General features: G+C 36.4%; 1 protein-coding gene across 10 annotated transcripts in view; it reads right to left on the bottom strand.

Annotated features, from left to right (window-relative positions):
- The window catches only part of SMARCA2 (SWI/SNF related BAF chromatin remodeling complex subunit ATPase 2), a 116,875-nt gene that overhangs the window by 79,541 nt on the left and 22,161 nt on the right, over positions 1-15,173 (bottom strand). For all 10 annotated transcript variants that reach the window (XM_072922456.1, XM_030258815.4, XM_072922460.1 and 7 more), the window contains 3 exons: positions 6,020-6,349; positions 5,079-5,180; positions 3,452-3,701 (listed from right to left, as the gene is read on the bottom strand). In XM_072922456.1, coding sequence (XP_072778557.1) covers positions 3,452-3,701; positions 5,079-5,180; positions 6,020-6,349 — 682 coding nt within the window. The remainder of the gene's footprint in view (positions 1-3,451; positions 3,702-5,078; positions 5,181-6,019; positions 6,350-15,173) is intronic.

The following is a 15,173-nucleotide window of genomic DNA, read 5'->3' as shown; positions in this document are numbered from 1 at the left end:
AAAATCATCAGTATTTCTGAGTCAGTAGTGATACTGCTTTAGAAAACTCTTATTGTAACTCAGACTAGTTCTCTATTAAAAAAAAAAAAAAAAAGTCCTGAAAAACAGAAGTTGAAATAGTACAAGAAAATCTACAGTACCTGTATGGAAGAAGAATAAAGAAAATATCAACCAATGGGTTACATATGAACAAAAAAAAAAAAAAAGTTTGAAGTTGAATTTCACACTTTCCTAGAAATATGTTACATATGAACAAAAAAAACAAAAGTTTGAAGTTGAATTTCACACTTTCCTAGAAATACTATTTCTATGTATTGTCTATGGTACTAACAGAGTAATGATAATAATGTTTTTTTCAGTACTCAGTAGGATTTTTTAAAGAATTCCAACTCTACTGAATGGAAGAACTACTTGAGACACCTTCTAGTCTTTAAAGAAAGTGACCACGGTTTGTTGTACTGCTGGTATTTTCATGGAACAATGTTAACAGCTGTTAGGTAAAGAGAATTCAAAGAAAGCAGTTTCCTTGATCTTTTTACAATCACTGGAAGTATATCAATCATCTCACCATTTAAAGGATGTAATAAATTAATCTTTGCAGTTCAGCAATCTACCTTCATGTAGAAAGTGGCCACTGAACGTATGCAGAGATCTCTTCGCAAAATAAGTGATGCACACCCATTCCTCATTAACTCAGGTAAACAGCAGAGATTATAGTTGTACAATCAAAGCTGTCTGGCATGGATGCCATGCAGGAAAGAAGATACCTAAGAAAATACTTTGCAGATAATGGAAAGAAACTATGTACAATCTGCAGGACATTACCAAGTCTATTATTTTTTAATGTGCAACGAGAATGAGGGTGGGAAAAAAAGGTTTCAACACAATAAAACAACTTTAAATTATAAGCATTATTACCTTTAAGACAGCTATTCATTGAGATTAAAAAGAAGCACTTTATTTTGAAGAAAGCAATAGGGAGAATTTTATAAAAATGTGTACTGGATTTGCATGGCTAGGTATTACTAGCAGGAGGGCTACAGCACTGGCTTCTGTGAGAAGCTGTCAGAAGTTTCCCCTATGTCCAGCAGAGCCAATGCCAGCCAGATCCAGGACAGACCCCTCCACTGGTCAAGGCTGAGCCAATCAAAAATGGTGGTAATGCCTCTATGATAGCAGATTTGAGAAGGGGGGAAAAAAGTTATCGAGCAGATGTAATTATGACTACAGAAGAGCAGTGTGAGAACCTGGGAGAAGAACAACTCTGCAGACAGAAAGATCAGTGGAGAAGGAGGGGCCACAGGCAGTGCAGCGGAGATTCCCCCGCAGACCATGGCGCAGGCCATGGTGAGGCAGCTGTGCCCCTGCATCCCACCTGGGACCACAGGGATGCAGAGATCCATCTGGAATTCAAACGGTTTTCAAGGCATAATGCTCCTTTATTAAAAGGGTTTTGTGTTAGATCTCAAGAGCCAACTATTTAATAAAGTTTTCACTAACCTCAGTGTTTTCAGGATAAGGATGTTTATTTTGGCTTTTTTTCTGCTCCGTTTTTATTAAGAAATTGTGAAGATACATTTCTGAATTAAACTTGCCTATATTAAAGCTAAATCCAGCACCATTAAACCACAGAAGCTGTCATACTGCTTTTTTCAAAACTTCTGTCTGATGTTACTTACACAGTTTTAACTAATGAAAAGATTTCCAGGAGTTCTACATATTCTGGAACTCAAAGGAAAATTAAACACCAGTAATGTTCAACATTAAAAAGGTTTGTATCTTACATCTATGTTCTAGGATAAAAAACCCATAAGATATAAAAGCCTTCTTCTGGAGAATCCCTATCAAACTTTCATCTCACTCTGTCAAGAACATCAGTGTCTTTAGAACCTAACATGCTGGTTCTGTAACTGGTTCTCTGGTAAGTAAAAGCATTAGCTTTATTTTTTTGTCGCTCCTCACTTTCCTAGTGTTTATGAACACTAAGACATAAAGCTTGGCACACACAGTGCAATACAGCAGGGCTGAAAACACATGAAGAGTAAAAATTTGAGGTTAATTGATGCAGAAAATGTTGCACCATACTGGCCATATAATTCTTGGTTGAAGTTAGTGCTACAATTCTTCTGTCAGAGTAACTGCGAAACCATAAAATGGTGTGTCCTACAAGCTTCTGAGAAAGATGCTGGAAAATAGTGATTGCTCATGATGAAAAGAGATACAGCCATTCAGTCCTAGGATTTATGCATAAGACTGGCAGAATGATGACAAGAATGCACTGATAGAATTAGTTAAGCAATACCTGACACAAAAGTAACAGCTTTTCTGTAATCAAGGCCTGAATTCTAGGCACGGTATCAGACCCAAAAGCGTTTCATGATGTTTTACCTCCATAAAGCAAAAGTTGTTAAACCAGTCTTCTGTGAGATCAACATCCCTCTTGGCCACCTTCCTCTACAAACTCAAAGTAACAATGCAAGATGCATCATTAACTAAAACAGGTAATACTCTGAGTGCAATTACCTTCCTCTGACTGATAACAATAAGAAATGTATTTTAGGTGCAGGTCAAAATCCTTCTGCCTGGCAGACTCTCAAGTGTCGCTATAGGACACGAGAATGCACAACGCAAGCCACTTGCCACTTTGCAAGGTAAAAGAGAAAGTTTATTTTCTGACTCCAACTTTTATACTTCTCCAAAGGTGACAGTGGATTGGAGAGTGAATGGGCCACCTCTCCAAAGACATTGGACAAAGCACTAGTACATCCAGTCTCTCCACCCCCATGGAGGAATGCAAAACAACACGTTATTTACAGAAACTGTGTGGGAAAGTTTCCCAATAGAATGTAAACTCAGAAGGCTATAGAAAACTCAAGAATCAGGGCGACACTCAAGGTCTGTTGTTAAATAGCCTTGATGCTGTAATGAGGGAAGAAGTCTCTTTCCAACTCCAAAATAAATGTTCTACCCTTTACTTTTTAACAAATGTGCTTCATAATCTAAACAGAACATTAAGGAGGCAATTTTTGAAATTGGTATACTTTTTTCGTATCTTGCCCATGACTATCTTATTCTCTTCACTCTTTGCTTGTCCAGACAAAACCATAATATTCATAAAAATGTGGTTTTGCTGTAGTTACTAATTCTTCAGCCTTTTGGCTGTCTCTGTTCTCTTCCAACTTCCCTTTGTTTATAATACTGAAAACCTAGGGCACAAAATTGGTTTCGCTTTAAACTTCAATGGCTTCCAGTGATCCTGCCAGTATGCTTCACTAGCTCACCATTTGGGGTAGAATTAAATAATTGTTTGGTTTGATATTTGTGTACTTCTTGGTAATACAGCCTTTGCCTTGAAACTTTGTTTACACTATTACCACTACAATAGCTGATTGCAAGGAGTTCCAGTTAAGGATGTGAAAAACAAGAATCATTTTAATCTTGTTACTCTTACCTATATTCACGTTCTTGGAGTATTTCAACAGGATCCAGTCCTTGTGGCTTCTGGATAGGGCTGATGCGGTTCTGCTTCTGCTGCAGCTGGACAATGGGTGAAGGCTGTCCAGGTGGGGGCTGTGGTACAGAGGGCCCAGGCATGGTGGCAGCAGGCTGGGTGGCAGCAGGAGCAGGAGAAGGCCTCCCACTAGGAGCTGGCGCTGGAAGCTTTTGCTGTGCATTGGAGACGTTCATATCTGGGGCTTGGCCTGAAACGTGAACAGTACTGATTCATAACATGAAATACGGAAAGCAGGAAGAAAATCAAGATGGCTTTCTGAAGACAAGATATGAAGGTAAGGTAAACATTTAAAATCACCAGAAAAGGCACATTGAGACTAGACTGTTTTTTGAAACAGACATACTAAAATGCAATTATACTATATATTGCAAGAAATGGCCAAAAGAAAACCAAAATACATGAAATTTTATGATGAATGCCGTTTCTTTTGCTATTCCTGTGGACTTTTAATTCTAGTGTTACCAGAAATGAAACAGCTGTAGAACTAACTTCCTCCAAATGCAGACCTCATTCTGCCTCTTGTTCACTATCCTTGAAGTTAGAAGAAAGCATCTAACAAATACATTTACAACTGTATTTAGACATACCTGCCAGATATAAGTAGCTTTTGTGTCACTATGATCTCCTAATTATTTTATTTATTTCAAATATCAGGAACTCAATTATTCTAATCACCATGAAAACCAACACCTCAGTTAACATGAAAATAGTACCTGTCATTTACAGTCACTAAAGGTCATAGACTGGATTTCTTCATGACAAGTTACCCATGCATTCAGATATTCATGAATTCACTATTAAAAGACATTGCTAAAATAAAGACGATGCTTAATTGTCTCCAGAGTCATAGTCACTTAAGCTAGGGAAAAAAAATTCAAAGTACAACTGCAATCTTGTAATCAACCTTAATTCAAACCAACATCCTGAAATATATAGAGATAACCCTTTGTCATTCACACATATGCTTCAAACTCCAGGAAAGGAAGTTGAGGACAAGCTGTAGATTCTGTATGTAGCTACATTGCATTTCAGCTTTTAAGAAGAAAAAAAACAGGCCATCAAAAGCCTCTGTGCAACCCCAGTTCTCAGGGAATCCAGGAAGTTGAATGACTGTGCAATGAATGACAAATATATTTGAAGACATGGGGGAAAAAATTACAGTGTTCAGTTGATCTCAAAGACTACACTAAAGGAATTCAATTCCAAAAGAACAAAACACACAGAATGAAACAGTGTAATCCTACCATGATTTGAAAACTTTTGTTTAAAGTCGCAAAGGTGAAAGACAAGCTTGCTGCAATTAAGCATAGTCAGAATATAACTTATTAAGTTTTATGCATGTTCCTCAGAAAACATACACATTTCATTCTGATTGGAAAAAGGTGCTTCATGTTCAGTCTGTCTAAAAATGGCAGCTAATTTCATGTGGGTCTTTTCCAAATGAATAAAAGGTTATAGACTCTCCTTGATTAAACTCCTAGACACAGTAGAGATTACACTATTTTTCCTGCACAGCTTTTTACCTTTCCTTTTTACTTTCCCCCACACCTTTTTCCCATCATACCTTCAGTCCATGTTTTAGGGGTAATGGCAGTTGTATGTCCAGGCATCCCTGGTGCAGCCCCTGGTCCAGCAGCAGTACCACTCATTGCATGTAATCCAATACCTGCAATTTGACAGAGGAAAAAATTTGCTAAAACACAAGCCATTTCCAAGATTCAAAAATCACTATTTTCTAGCATGCTAGTCTATTCAGGCAAGTAGTACTTTTCTTCATTAAGTAAGGATTTAAGTGTTTTTTATAATACATATAGCTAATGAAGCTAATACATATACTTAAAATCATGTTTCATGAAAAAACCAAACTTAATTGGTAGCAAAGCCATATCCACCAAAATGAAGAGTGCCATTAGTAAAACCTAAGAAACAGTATCACCTGAACCCTTGATTCTAACGCAAACTCAGTACTGGAAGGGTTCAGAAACTAACACGTTTAGGGTGTTTAATGTAAGAGTTTTCTTAGGAGCAAAATGTGCTTGCTTACCTCACTGCAACATCTATCACCATTGTGAGAAAAAAGTAAGCACACTTCTTTTTTCTTACATTTTGCACTTTATAGCACACTATACATGGTTTATTTTCAACAACCTAAATAATCAGTCAGCTCAATCCAGATTATTTATCTACTTTCCCGTATAACAACAGGAGACTGGAAATCCACCGTAAGAAAAACAAGGGGAATTGCTATCAGCAAAGTACAATTAACATTTAAAAACTGTCAAGCACACCAGGACAGACACAGTACTGCACAGTGAAGTAACTTCTATTTTGGTTATTAGTATTCTATTTTGGCAATATTCTATTAATAACAGATGTGTTTTATGCACTTGCTCAGGCTTAATAAAGTCCCAAATTACAGCCCTGCACAGAACTTATTTCTTAATCTATCACAGGCGGGACTTCGAGAATTACCTGAGCAATGATTCCCACCAAAGATTCACTTACCAGACTGCCTGTTGAAGGCACTGGGAGGCTGCTGCTGTTGAATGCCAGGCAGTGTTCTCTTGCCCTGGACAGCAAGCTGGAGGTTCTCTGGTAAGGGCTGACCCCTAGCCAGCATTTTGTATGCTAGAATCTGAGCCCGCAGCTGATGCAACTGTGCAGGGCTGAAGGGGGAAGGCCCTCTGTTAGGCTGATTCATAACTTGTGGGTCTCCTGCTATAATGGGTCCTGGCTGACTGGGAGTCATCTGAGGTGGTGTTGGACCTCCTCCAGACATTGGACTGGACACATGCTCTGGTGCTCCTAGTGGAGATGGGTGTGGAGACAGATAACCTAGAACAGGTAGAAGAATCATAAAGTTACCACTCTGATAGTTAAACCTGAATTTCATCCAATTTTTTAACAGTACATAAAGTATAACAGTGTCTCTCTCAGGTCAGCATTTTCTGCGAAGACAAAAGTGAAATCCAAAGTTTCCTGGGATATTAAGTTAGCCTCAGGAGCTCTTCTTTGAGAAAAACTAGAGTTATTTAGTCCAATAATTCTTAAACATAACAATTACCTGCATATTTGGAGTAAGACAAACTAAAACACGAAATACAATACAGAAGCCTGGGGATAGAGAGTTATTTATTTACTAGAACTATGGAAAAATGTTTCTTTACAGAACATATGCAGTGAAGTTCACCTACCTTATAGCTTAATAGTCTAAGTTTATTTTGAGGCACATACATCAAGGAATATCCCATTCACTTCTACAAGCCCTCTTAGCCAACACTCACTAACATACAGAAGCAGAAATAAATGGTATTCACTTTCCGTACAACTACTCTTTAGTTTATACAGATTAAAGATTTGAGCCAAAGTATGTTCAATACCTTTTGCCATCTGGATGCCCAACAACTTGTGCAAGAACAAAAATCACCGTCTGAAGAAGCTGCTGAAGACTATGTCAAGAGCAACCACAGTTCTGAAATGAACAGTGCTTGTATCTTATTACAGCACTTGAAAATGCAGTGTTTTTAATTCTAAATATTAATTACACCTACTACATATTTTCTTGAGCTCCAAAAAGCACAACAGCTAGTTTTTTGGGGATTTTATCCACCAAGAGTGAAAAAGAGGTAACAATATTTACCCACTTTGCTCTGGTACTGTGGAACACAAATAATCTTCTCACAAACTGGAAAAGTCTAAAACAAAGTCACAAAAATCTAAAAATCTTCTGGCTCATTTTCATATTCCATGTTCATAAACCAGAGATCGCAACTCCAAAGATCATGGTACAGTTCACAATTCTGTGACACCCAATCGACTCTTCTCTCAATTTTCCTGTCACTTTAAAGTGAAACTACATCTATTTCATCTATATGTAGTACAGACCACAGAAGAAATTCTGCCTGCTCTTTAGCTTCACTGTTCTTATTGACCCTTCAGTAAAGGCAACATAGGCAAAACCTCAAAGTAGTTTCCACTTTTCATTCTCAACTCTGGGATGACAGGAGCTGTAAGTCACTAGAACTTCAACAAGTGAAGAGATTAGAGTGCCAAAGAACTGAAATTTGTGCTCAACTTAAATAAAGGTTTTAAATGTATGAGACAGAAAAAAAGATAGAAGTACAGAGGGGAAAGGGAGATTTGTGATAAGAAAAGACCAGACAGACAGAAACAGACCAGGTTCAAACTAGAGAGGATGACAAGAGGAAAAGAAGATGACTTCGGAAAGAATAAGAGAATTTACACAGTTCAAGAGAAAAATGAGGGGAGAAGTTCAAAGGAAAGGAAGAAAGAGATATTAAAAAGCTAAAATGCTAGAACTACTGGAGCTATATACTAGTTCAATATAAAAATTGTCTATACATCCCTTGTTGGTGATAAAAGGTATGTTAAATAACTCAAGTTTACTCCACTTACCCATTTTCTTCCACTAACTTACTTTTATCTCTATCATTTTAAGAGGGGAAGCTACAAATCCCTCTTGCTGAGCACGCTGCTTAAAAAACACCCATCATACCACAACAAAACAAAAACAAAAAAAAAAAAAAGTGAAACAGCATTATTAGTTTATACTAGAAAGTAAGGTTTATTGCAATGTTTATCCATTACTACATTTCTACATCTCAAGTTTTACTTTAAATAGCACCTAAGTGGAATGACATTCTTTTCTGAACCGCTTTTGAAAAAAATGGTTTCTGTCCCTCCTCAAGTTATACTGTCCAATCTATAAATTCCTTTAGAAATGACTGATAGATTTCAGACTCAAGATCTTGAAATGCATCTGGACTACAAAGTTGAGAACAGCGGCTGAGTATTGTTTTCAGTCCTGACAGTTCAAGCTGCCAAGTCTGTGACTAAGTTTTGCAAAGAGGAGTTTTCAAAAGCAGATATTTTTTGATCTTTCCAATTATGTATTTATTACTTATACTTTCGCTCTTCCTCCAAGTCCTCTGCATTAGCATTTTTAACAATGAAAAACTGTGCTTGACAAAAGGAAGAATGAAAACAAAATTTCCATAAAGTCAGGAAATAACAAAATCCTTCCAAACCTCTTGTAAAGATGCTAAAATGTAGCATTTACACAATGCAAATTTTGTGATGCTGTATGAAAATTTTTCTTTAGTGTGTGAAAACTTTCACATGATGACAGTGATAAAAGATACAGCCACAAGACTGAACTAACAAAATATTTATACTACCTGCTTTTTTCCTATCTTATTACACATAGACTCTAACACAGATAAGCATGCACATGAGAACATCCCCTAAATTTGAGTTTAACCACCATAAAAGGACAATAGCAACCTACAACTCTGAACACCACAGAGAATACCAGGAAAGGGAGACCAAACAACTCCAGCTATAATTTAAAACTGTGGTAATTTCTAAGCTTTATCAGGTTTCTCCAGATTTTGTCTGAGTTCTGAAAACCTCAAATGACGGTGACTCCTAATCACTCTGATGCTGAATTTCCTTTCCCGTAAGTCCCATCAGAATTTCACTTACACAATTTGTAAGTAAACATTACTTCTGTGCTTTTACTGTGCATCTTTGAGGAGAGTCCTGCCAGTCCTTCCCCAAATCGTTCAATGCGTTATAGAAGAGGCTGCATCAGAAACCCTTCTCAAGTTTTCCTAACTGTACGCATAATCAGAAACATATTTAGTCCCACTTTGGGACTTGTACAGCAAAAATACAACACAGCATGTCATAAACAATGTATATTCTTTACAGTATTAACATTGGAATAAATCCTAGTTCTAACACTTCTCTAAGTACTATTGGAGGGCAGTGTGCACACAATGCTTCTGCTTTAATTGCTTTTTGTTTCACTTCAGATAACAGAAACAATAACACCTTTCTTTTCTGTTTTAAAGCTGAAAAATCAGAGTGCTAAAAATTTATACCCTTTCTTTTCCACTTTTAATGTATAATGAAATTGAAAGAATGCTTACAAATTAATTCAAAAACCTAGTAAATATAAAGAAAAAAATCAAAGTTTCAGCAGTCCAAACACTGGAATGTTCAACAGAGGTTTTGAACTGCCACTTAAATTTAATAAGTCTAAAACAATGGAAGTGTCTGAGAAACATACAGGTCACATCTTTATGCAAAAACCAATAGCAAAGTTATATTTGTACTAAAGAATGTGACTGTAAAAATTTTTTGGATTCAGAAAATATAGACAGGATTGAAGAAATGTAGCTGTGTAACTCACTGAACTATCACTTCGATCACCAGTTGAAGATAGTCTAAAAAACAAAGAAAAATAATCAAGTACACCTCCACAAAACACAGTTCAAAAGCCCAGTATCTTGTAACACATTGAAAAGTATGTCCATCTCAGATTGAGGCCACAAACTTTCATAAGGCAAGCAAAACATCAGATTTCCCTCTCAGTCGTGTGGCCAGGGTTAACACCAGTTCTTGTGAAACTGAACAAAGAAGAAAGAGAGGTCATGTGTGCAAGTAATTTAAAACTAGGACTGCAGAAATAAAATTGTTGAGAGGTCTTATACTGGCAGGCAGATGAATAAGGTGGTAGGTCTTTTCTCATCTTTAAAAGTCTGAATTAATTCAGAAAAGGAAGTGCAACTAATTTAACAACAGTAGGGACAATGAACATTACCTGTGAAGTAGCAATATATTAGTGAATTCTAGAAGTTAAAAATTTGTGTGTCTTATACTGTGTGACTAATAAAAAGTAATATAGATCAAGTCCCAGAATCCTAAATTCCTTCCTTCCTAAAGCCCTTATGTTTCCACTGACAAACACCAAGAAAAGACATCCAAACAATTCAAATTGGCCCACATTTTCTGCTGTATCACAGTAACTTCATTTAATTCTTACAAATCACAGAAAAACACATAAATTGTTTACTCCAGTCCATTTACATATTTTATGAATTTTTATAATAAAAGTATTTTATTTTATGTAAGTAATTGGCTTGTCTTTCTAATATATCTCTAATCCCCTTCAAAAGCCAGTTCCAACTATGATTTTAATCTGTTGGATAGCTTAACAGATTAATGTTGAAGATCTTAACAATTTACAGTAAATTTCATACTCGTCATATAAATACTGCAGAATTCACCACAATTCACCCACTGGAAGACAGTACTCACAGTGCTGGAAGACAGCTTCTAACCAAATTCAAAATCAGTAATGTGTAGTAAGCTTACTATTTAAACAGCTAAATATGAAGATGGAGCAAGGCATTTTCCACTCATTTAACCTGTTAGTATCAAAACAAAGGCATTAAGACTAAACAGGGGCATCATTGTACGTAAGTTCAAGAGAAGTGAATCTGTCACCAAAACTAGCCAGGAATGTTACTCTTTCTCCAATTTAGTAGTAAGACTGGAAGGAGCAATTGCTGAGGAGAAAGATAGCAACTCACAGTATTTCCCCCATATATTAATGTCAGACTTTTGAAAATCATGCTATTGCAGTATGTAATAAAAATGTGATGATCTGTCTGAGCTAGTAAAACATTCTTTCTGCATGACTTGCACCTCACTAAGCACCAGTAGAAAAAAAAAAAAACAACAAAAAACTAAAGAAACTAAATAATAAAGTTGCATACTTTAACTTAGTAATTACTGTTGGTTAAAAAAAGTGCAAAAATCTCATAACAGTAATTGCTATACAATCAGTGAATAGGCATTTAAGTAAAATGACACAGTTCTTGCAGATTTAGCTTTCAAATGTTTCTGACTTGCTCATCATTCATTTCACCTCAAAAAGGGATAGTTAATTATTTCTTAACATAAGAATCATTACTTCCAAAATTCTATATCAACTCTCTTGTTCATTCACAACTATACTTGATTTACATAACCATACCTACAATTGCATGTGCAGTTGCCAATTTACTTCTAATTTATCACTCGCATTTGTAAGCATATATTTTATAAAAAAAATCTTGCTTTTGTACTTAGATACAATCTTTTGCAAGACCTCCCTCTTTTATAAAATTACTAAAAAGAACTAAAAGGACTGCTATTGGAACATCTGACATTTATAATGAAATCCCATTTTGTGATCACTTCCCATTGTAAACCGTATGCAGAACAGCAGCCTATGGATTCATCACAACTATCCACCCAGATTTCTAAGAACTGAAGCATTTTATGAAGACTATCCACCTTGCCATTGTCAAAAAATTTAAGGACATTGTTTCCCACTGTGGTTTACCAGTCCTTCTCAGAATATTGGAGCCTGTGAACAGGAAGATTTCTGTCAATAAGGGATCATTACAATAGTCTACCTAACTTTTCTAAAACAGACCAGCGACTTTTGACCTCTAAACAAACTTCTCCCTTTGGTCTATGGGACAGATAACAAACACATCCAGTGCTGATTTAACGTTTGCACGACACAAAACCTACCACAAATACTTGGGTAATCTGTGTTCCAAAAGTTAAATATCTTAATTAAGTAAGATAAAGCTATTTGAACACATTTTGAATTCATACAGTTCGCAGGTAAATTTGCAGGTACCAAATTACACTGCTTTTTTTTTTTTCTTTTTTTCGGACTTTAAAGGCTCTATCTATTACAAACCCTTTTACTGTCTGGGAATGTGCAGACTGATCAAGTATTACTTTAATTCTCTTGTTAGATAAATTAGAAAATACAGTTTAACATTCTCTAGGATAAAACAAACATACTTTTCTCAGCAGTATAGAATGCTTATTATGATGCAGTTTATACTACTATACAGCAAACTATTTAACTCCTAGACATGCATTGTTCTTGGCTGTGCTAAAATCTATGCTAGAAAAATAAGTACATTCTTCTCAAATTTTGATCAGCCTTTGTAACCAATTTGTTTATTATTCTCTGCTAAACCTCTGTGTTCTATGTAATTTTTATCTGTATTGACTTCAAACGTTTTTCCAGATCACAAGTACCTTGAACAGCACTGAACCAAAACAGATTTCTAAAAGACTAGAAAAATCCACAATTGGATGATCATCTTCTAGTTACAGCTAAGTTTATAATCTGTCATTTATTTATCATAATATATTTAATGCAGATTATATTGATTTTACTTAGTGAAATCATTGTCTTAAATCACAGTATCATACAGTAACAAGCCAAGGAATTTTTGTAACTATGCCAAGCAGACAAGGTTGTGTCTACCATCATACTACCAGCTTTCACAATGCACAGAGAAGCCCCAAACATGGGCCAAGATCGTTTTTCCTGACACCTGTACATACATACACATGTACCACACCTGTTGACATTTTAATGAAGGAATTTAGCTTATGATCACCACAAAAAATAGCAGACTAGTTTGAATAGTATATAAAAATAATATAATATTATCATATTTACATAATACATAATAGTACATTTGTCAGACTAAAGGCTGACTTTATGCAATTCAGATGGACTTGGACAAGATCAAGAAGTGTGACAATGTGAATTTCATGGGGTTTAACAAGTCTAAGTACAAGGTTCTGCACAAGGGGTGAGATAAACCCCAGTATCACTATATACTGAGCAATGAAGGGGTTGAGGGCGGCCCTGCTGAGAAGGGCTTGGGAATACAGGTGGACAAGAAGCTTGACATGACCTGTCATTGTGCGGTCATAGCCCAGAAAGCCAACGATGTCCTGGGCTGCATCCAGAGCAGGGTGGGCAGCAGAGCCGGGGGGGGATTCTGCCCCTCTGCTCTGCTCTGCTCTGCTGAGACCCCACTGCAGTGCTGCATCAGCTCTGGGGTCCCAGCACAGGAAGGACATGGAACTGTTGGAGAGGATTCAGAGGAAGCCACAAAGATGATTAGAGGGATGGACCAACTCTCCTATGAAGACAGGCTGAGAGAGTAGGGGTTGTTCCCCGTGAGAAAGGTACGTGCCAGGGAGACCTTATTGTGGCCTTTCAATACTTTTGAAAGAGGCTTAAAAGAAAGCTGGAAAGAGACTTTTTAAAAGGACTGTAATCACAGGACAAGGGGGAATCATTTTCGTCAATAAATTCGAACTAGATATAAGGAAGACTTATTTTTTTAATGAGGGTGGTTTAATTCTGGCCAGATTGCTCAGAACAGCTGGCAGATGCCCCATCCCTGGAAACATTCATGGCCACTTTCAATGGGGCACTGAACAGCTCTGAACAACAGTGGGGTTGAACATGTCCCTATTCACTTCAAAACGGTTGCACAGAATGATTTTTAAAGGTCCTCATCCAAACCAAACCAAATTATGTTTCTATGATACTGTGATTTTTCCACAAAACTCTTCTTGATGGTCTGAATTATAGACATCACAAAGAATTAAAAGAGAGACAATTTTTATTTTACCTACCACGATATTTAATGACATATAGCCATATTCTCTAATCTTTCAAATTAATGGGGAAAGGGCAATCCCTTTCCTGAGGTTTTGGACTTATTCAGCTACTTTCCCTCAAATGCCTCCCAAAATATCAATTACTGCATATTTATCTACTTCAACTTGAGGACTACAAACAATAAGCCATGAAAAAAACAGACCTAAAACTAATGAGGTATAATTTCTACTTGGCACTTATATTGTTAAAAATTGTACACAACTGTGTACTGTAAACTCAACTATCAGACAGCTGTGAGGAAGTGAACCTCATAGTAAAGTCTAGGTTTCTACCATACCCAACCGAAGATTCTGTCAGGACCAAGAGTTACGAGCATCCTTCTGTGGATTCTCAGAGAATCATACTGTCCTTTTGCCATGAGTGTGGGCATGGGTAAACTCTCTTTTACCACACTGCATATTTCCACAAAACTTGTAAAAACATAAGTATCCTACTTTCTCTAATGTTGTAGGAAATCAGACAGAAAAGATCTAATAGGTGGACAGGTCAAGGAGCCTGCTTTTCTACCCTGGACCTCTACACTAATGGCAAAAACCTACAAATCTAGTAGATGGGACTTTGCCCAGCAGGTATTAGAAAAGCATCAAGTGCCATCACCACTTTTTTGTGGAAAAGATAGTTGTGCAAGAACAAAAAAAAAAAAAAAAAAAAAATAGAGACAAAGAGGCAATGAAAGCTAAAACAGTCCTCTATAATGTCACAAAAAAAAGTATCTGGAATATTAGAAGATCTGGAGATTTTTTTGACCACTTCTTTTAAAAGCACGCTTCACATAATAACTCTAGTAATCTCTGTTTACATTGTAACAGTTGCTGGCATACAAAAAAAAGACAGTAGGAATCTGTAGTCTCTATACTGACAAAGTTACTATTAATACAATCAATCATCTTTTTACAGTGCAAAATAACCTGGAAATCTCACCTGAGGCAGCACAAAAAAAAAAGAAAACAACTCAGAAGCTACTTGTATTTGAAGCATTTGCAACCTATGCTCCTGTACTTTCAGTACATAATGTATGAATTGTCCCACCTTCATTTTTAGACCTGTTCATTTCAAACACTGTTCATTTCATCCCAAGCAAAAGTGTCCCCTAATTGCAAAGACAAGCAACATTTGCCTCTCAGATAATCATGCTTACATTTTGTTGAAATTAACAAAAGAGGAAGTTTTATCTGATTAAGAACTTGTGTCTTCAAAGTCAGTTCTATTTTACTTAATTGATACTGAAAGGTTTAACAGAAAGGTTTAATGGAAAAACATTACTTTCTAATTATCTGTGTCCCAGATTGGGAT

The sequence above is a fragment of the Taeniopygia guttata genome, chromosome Z, assembly GCF_048771995.1.
Source record: "Taeniopygia guttata chromosome Z, bTaeGut7.mat, whole genome shotgun sequence".
In the NCBI taxonomy this organism is placed as follows: domain Eukaryota; kingdom Metazoa; phylum Chordata; class Aves; order Passeriformes; family Estrildidae; genus Taeniopygia; species Taeniopygia guttata.
Note: the sequence above shows the minus strand (reverse complement) of the source record. Positions and strands in the feature narration are given on the sequence as shown.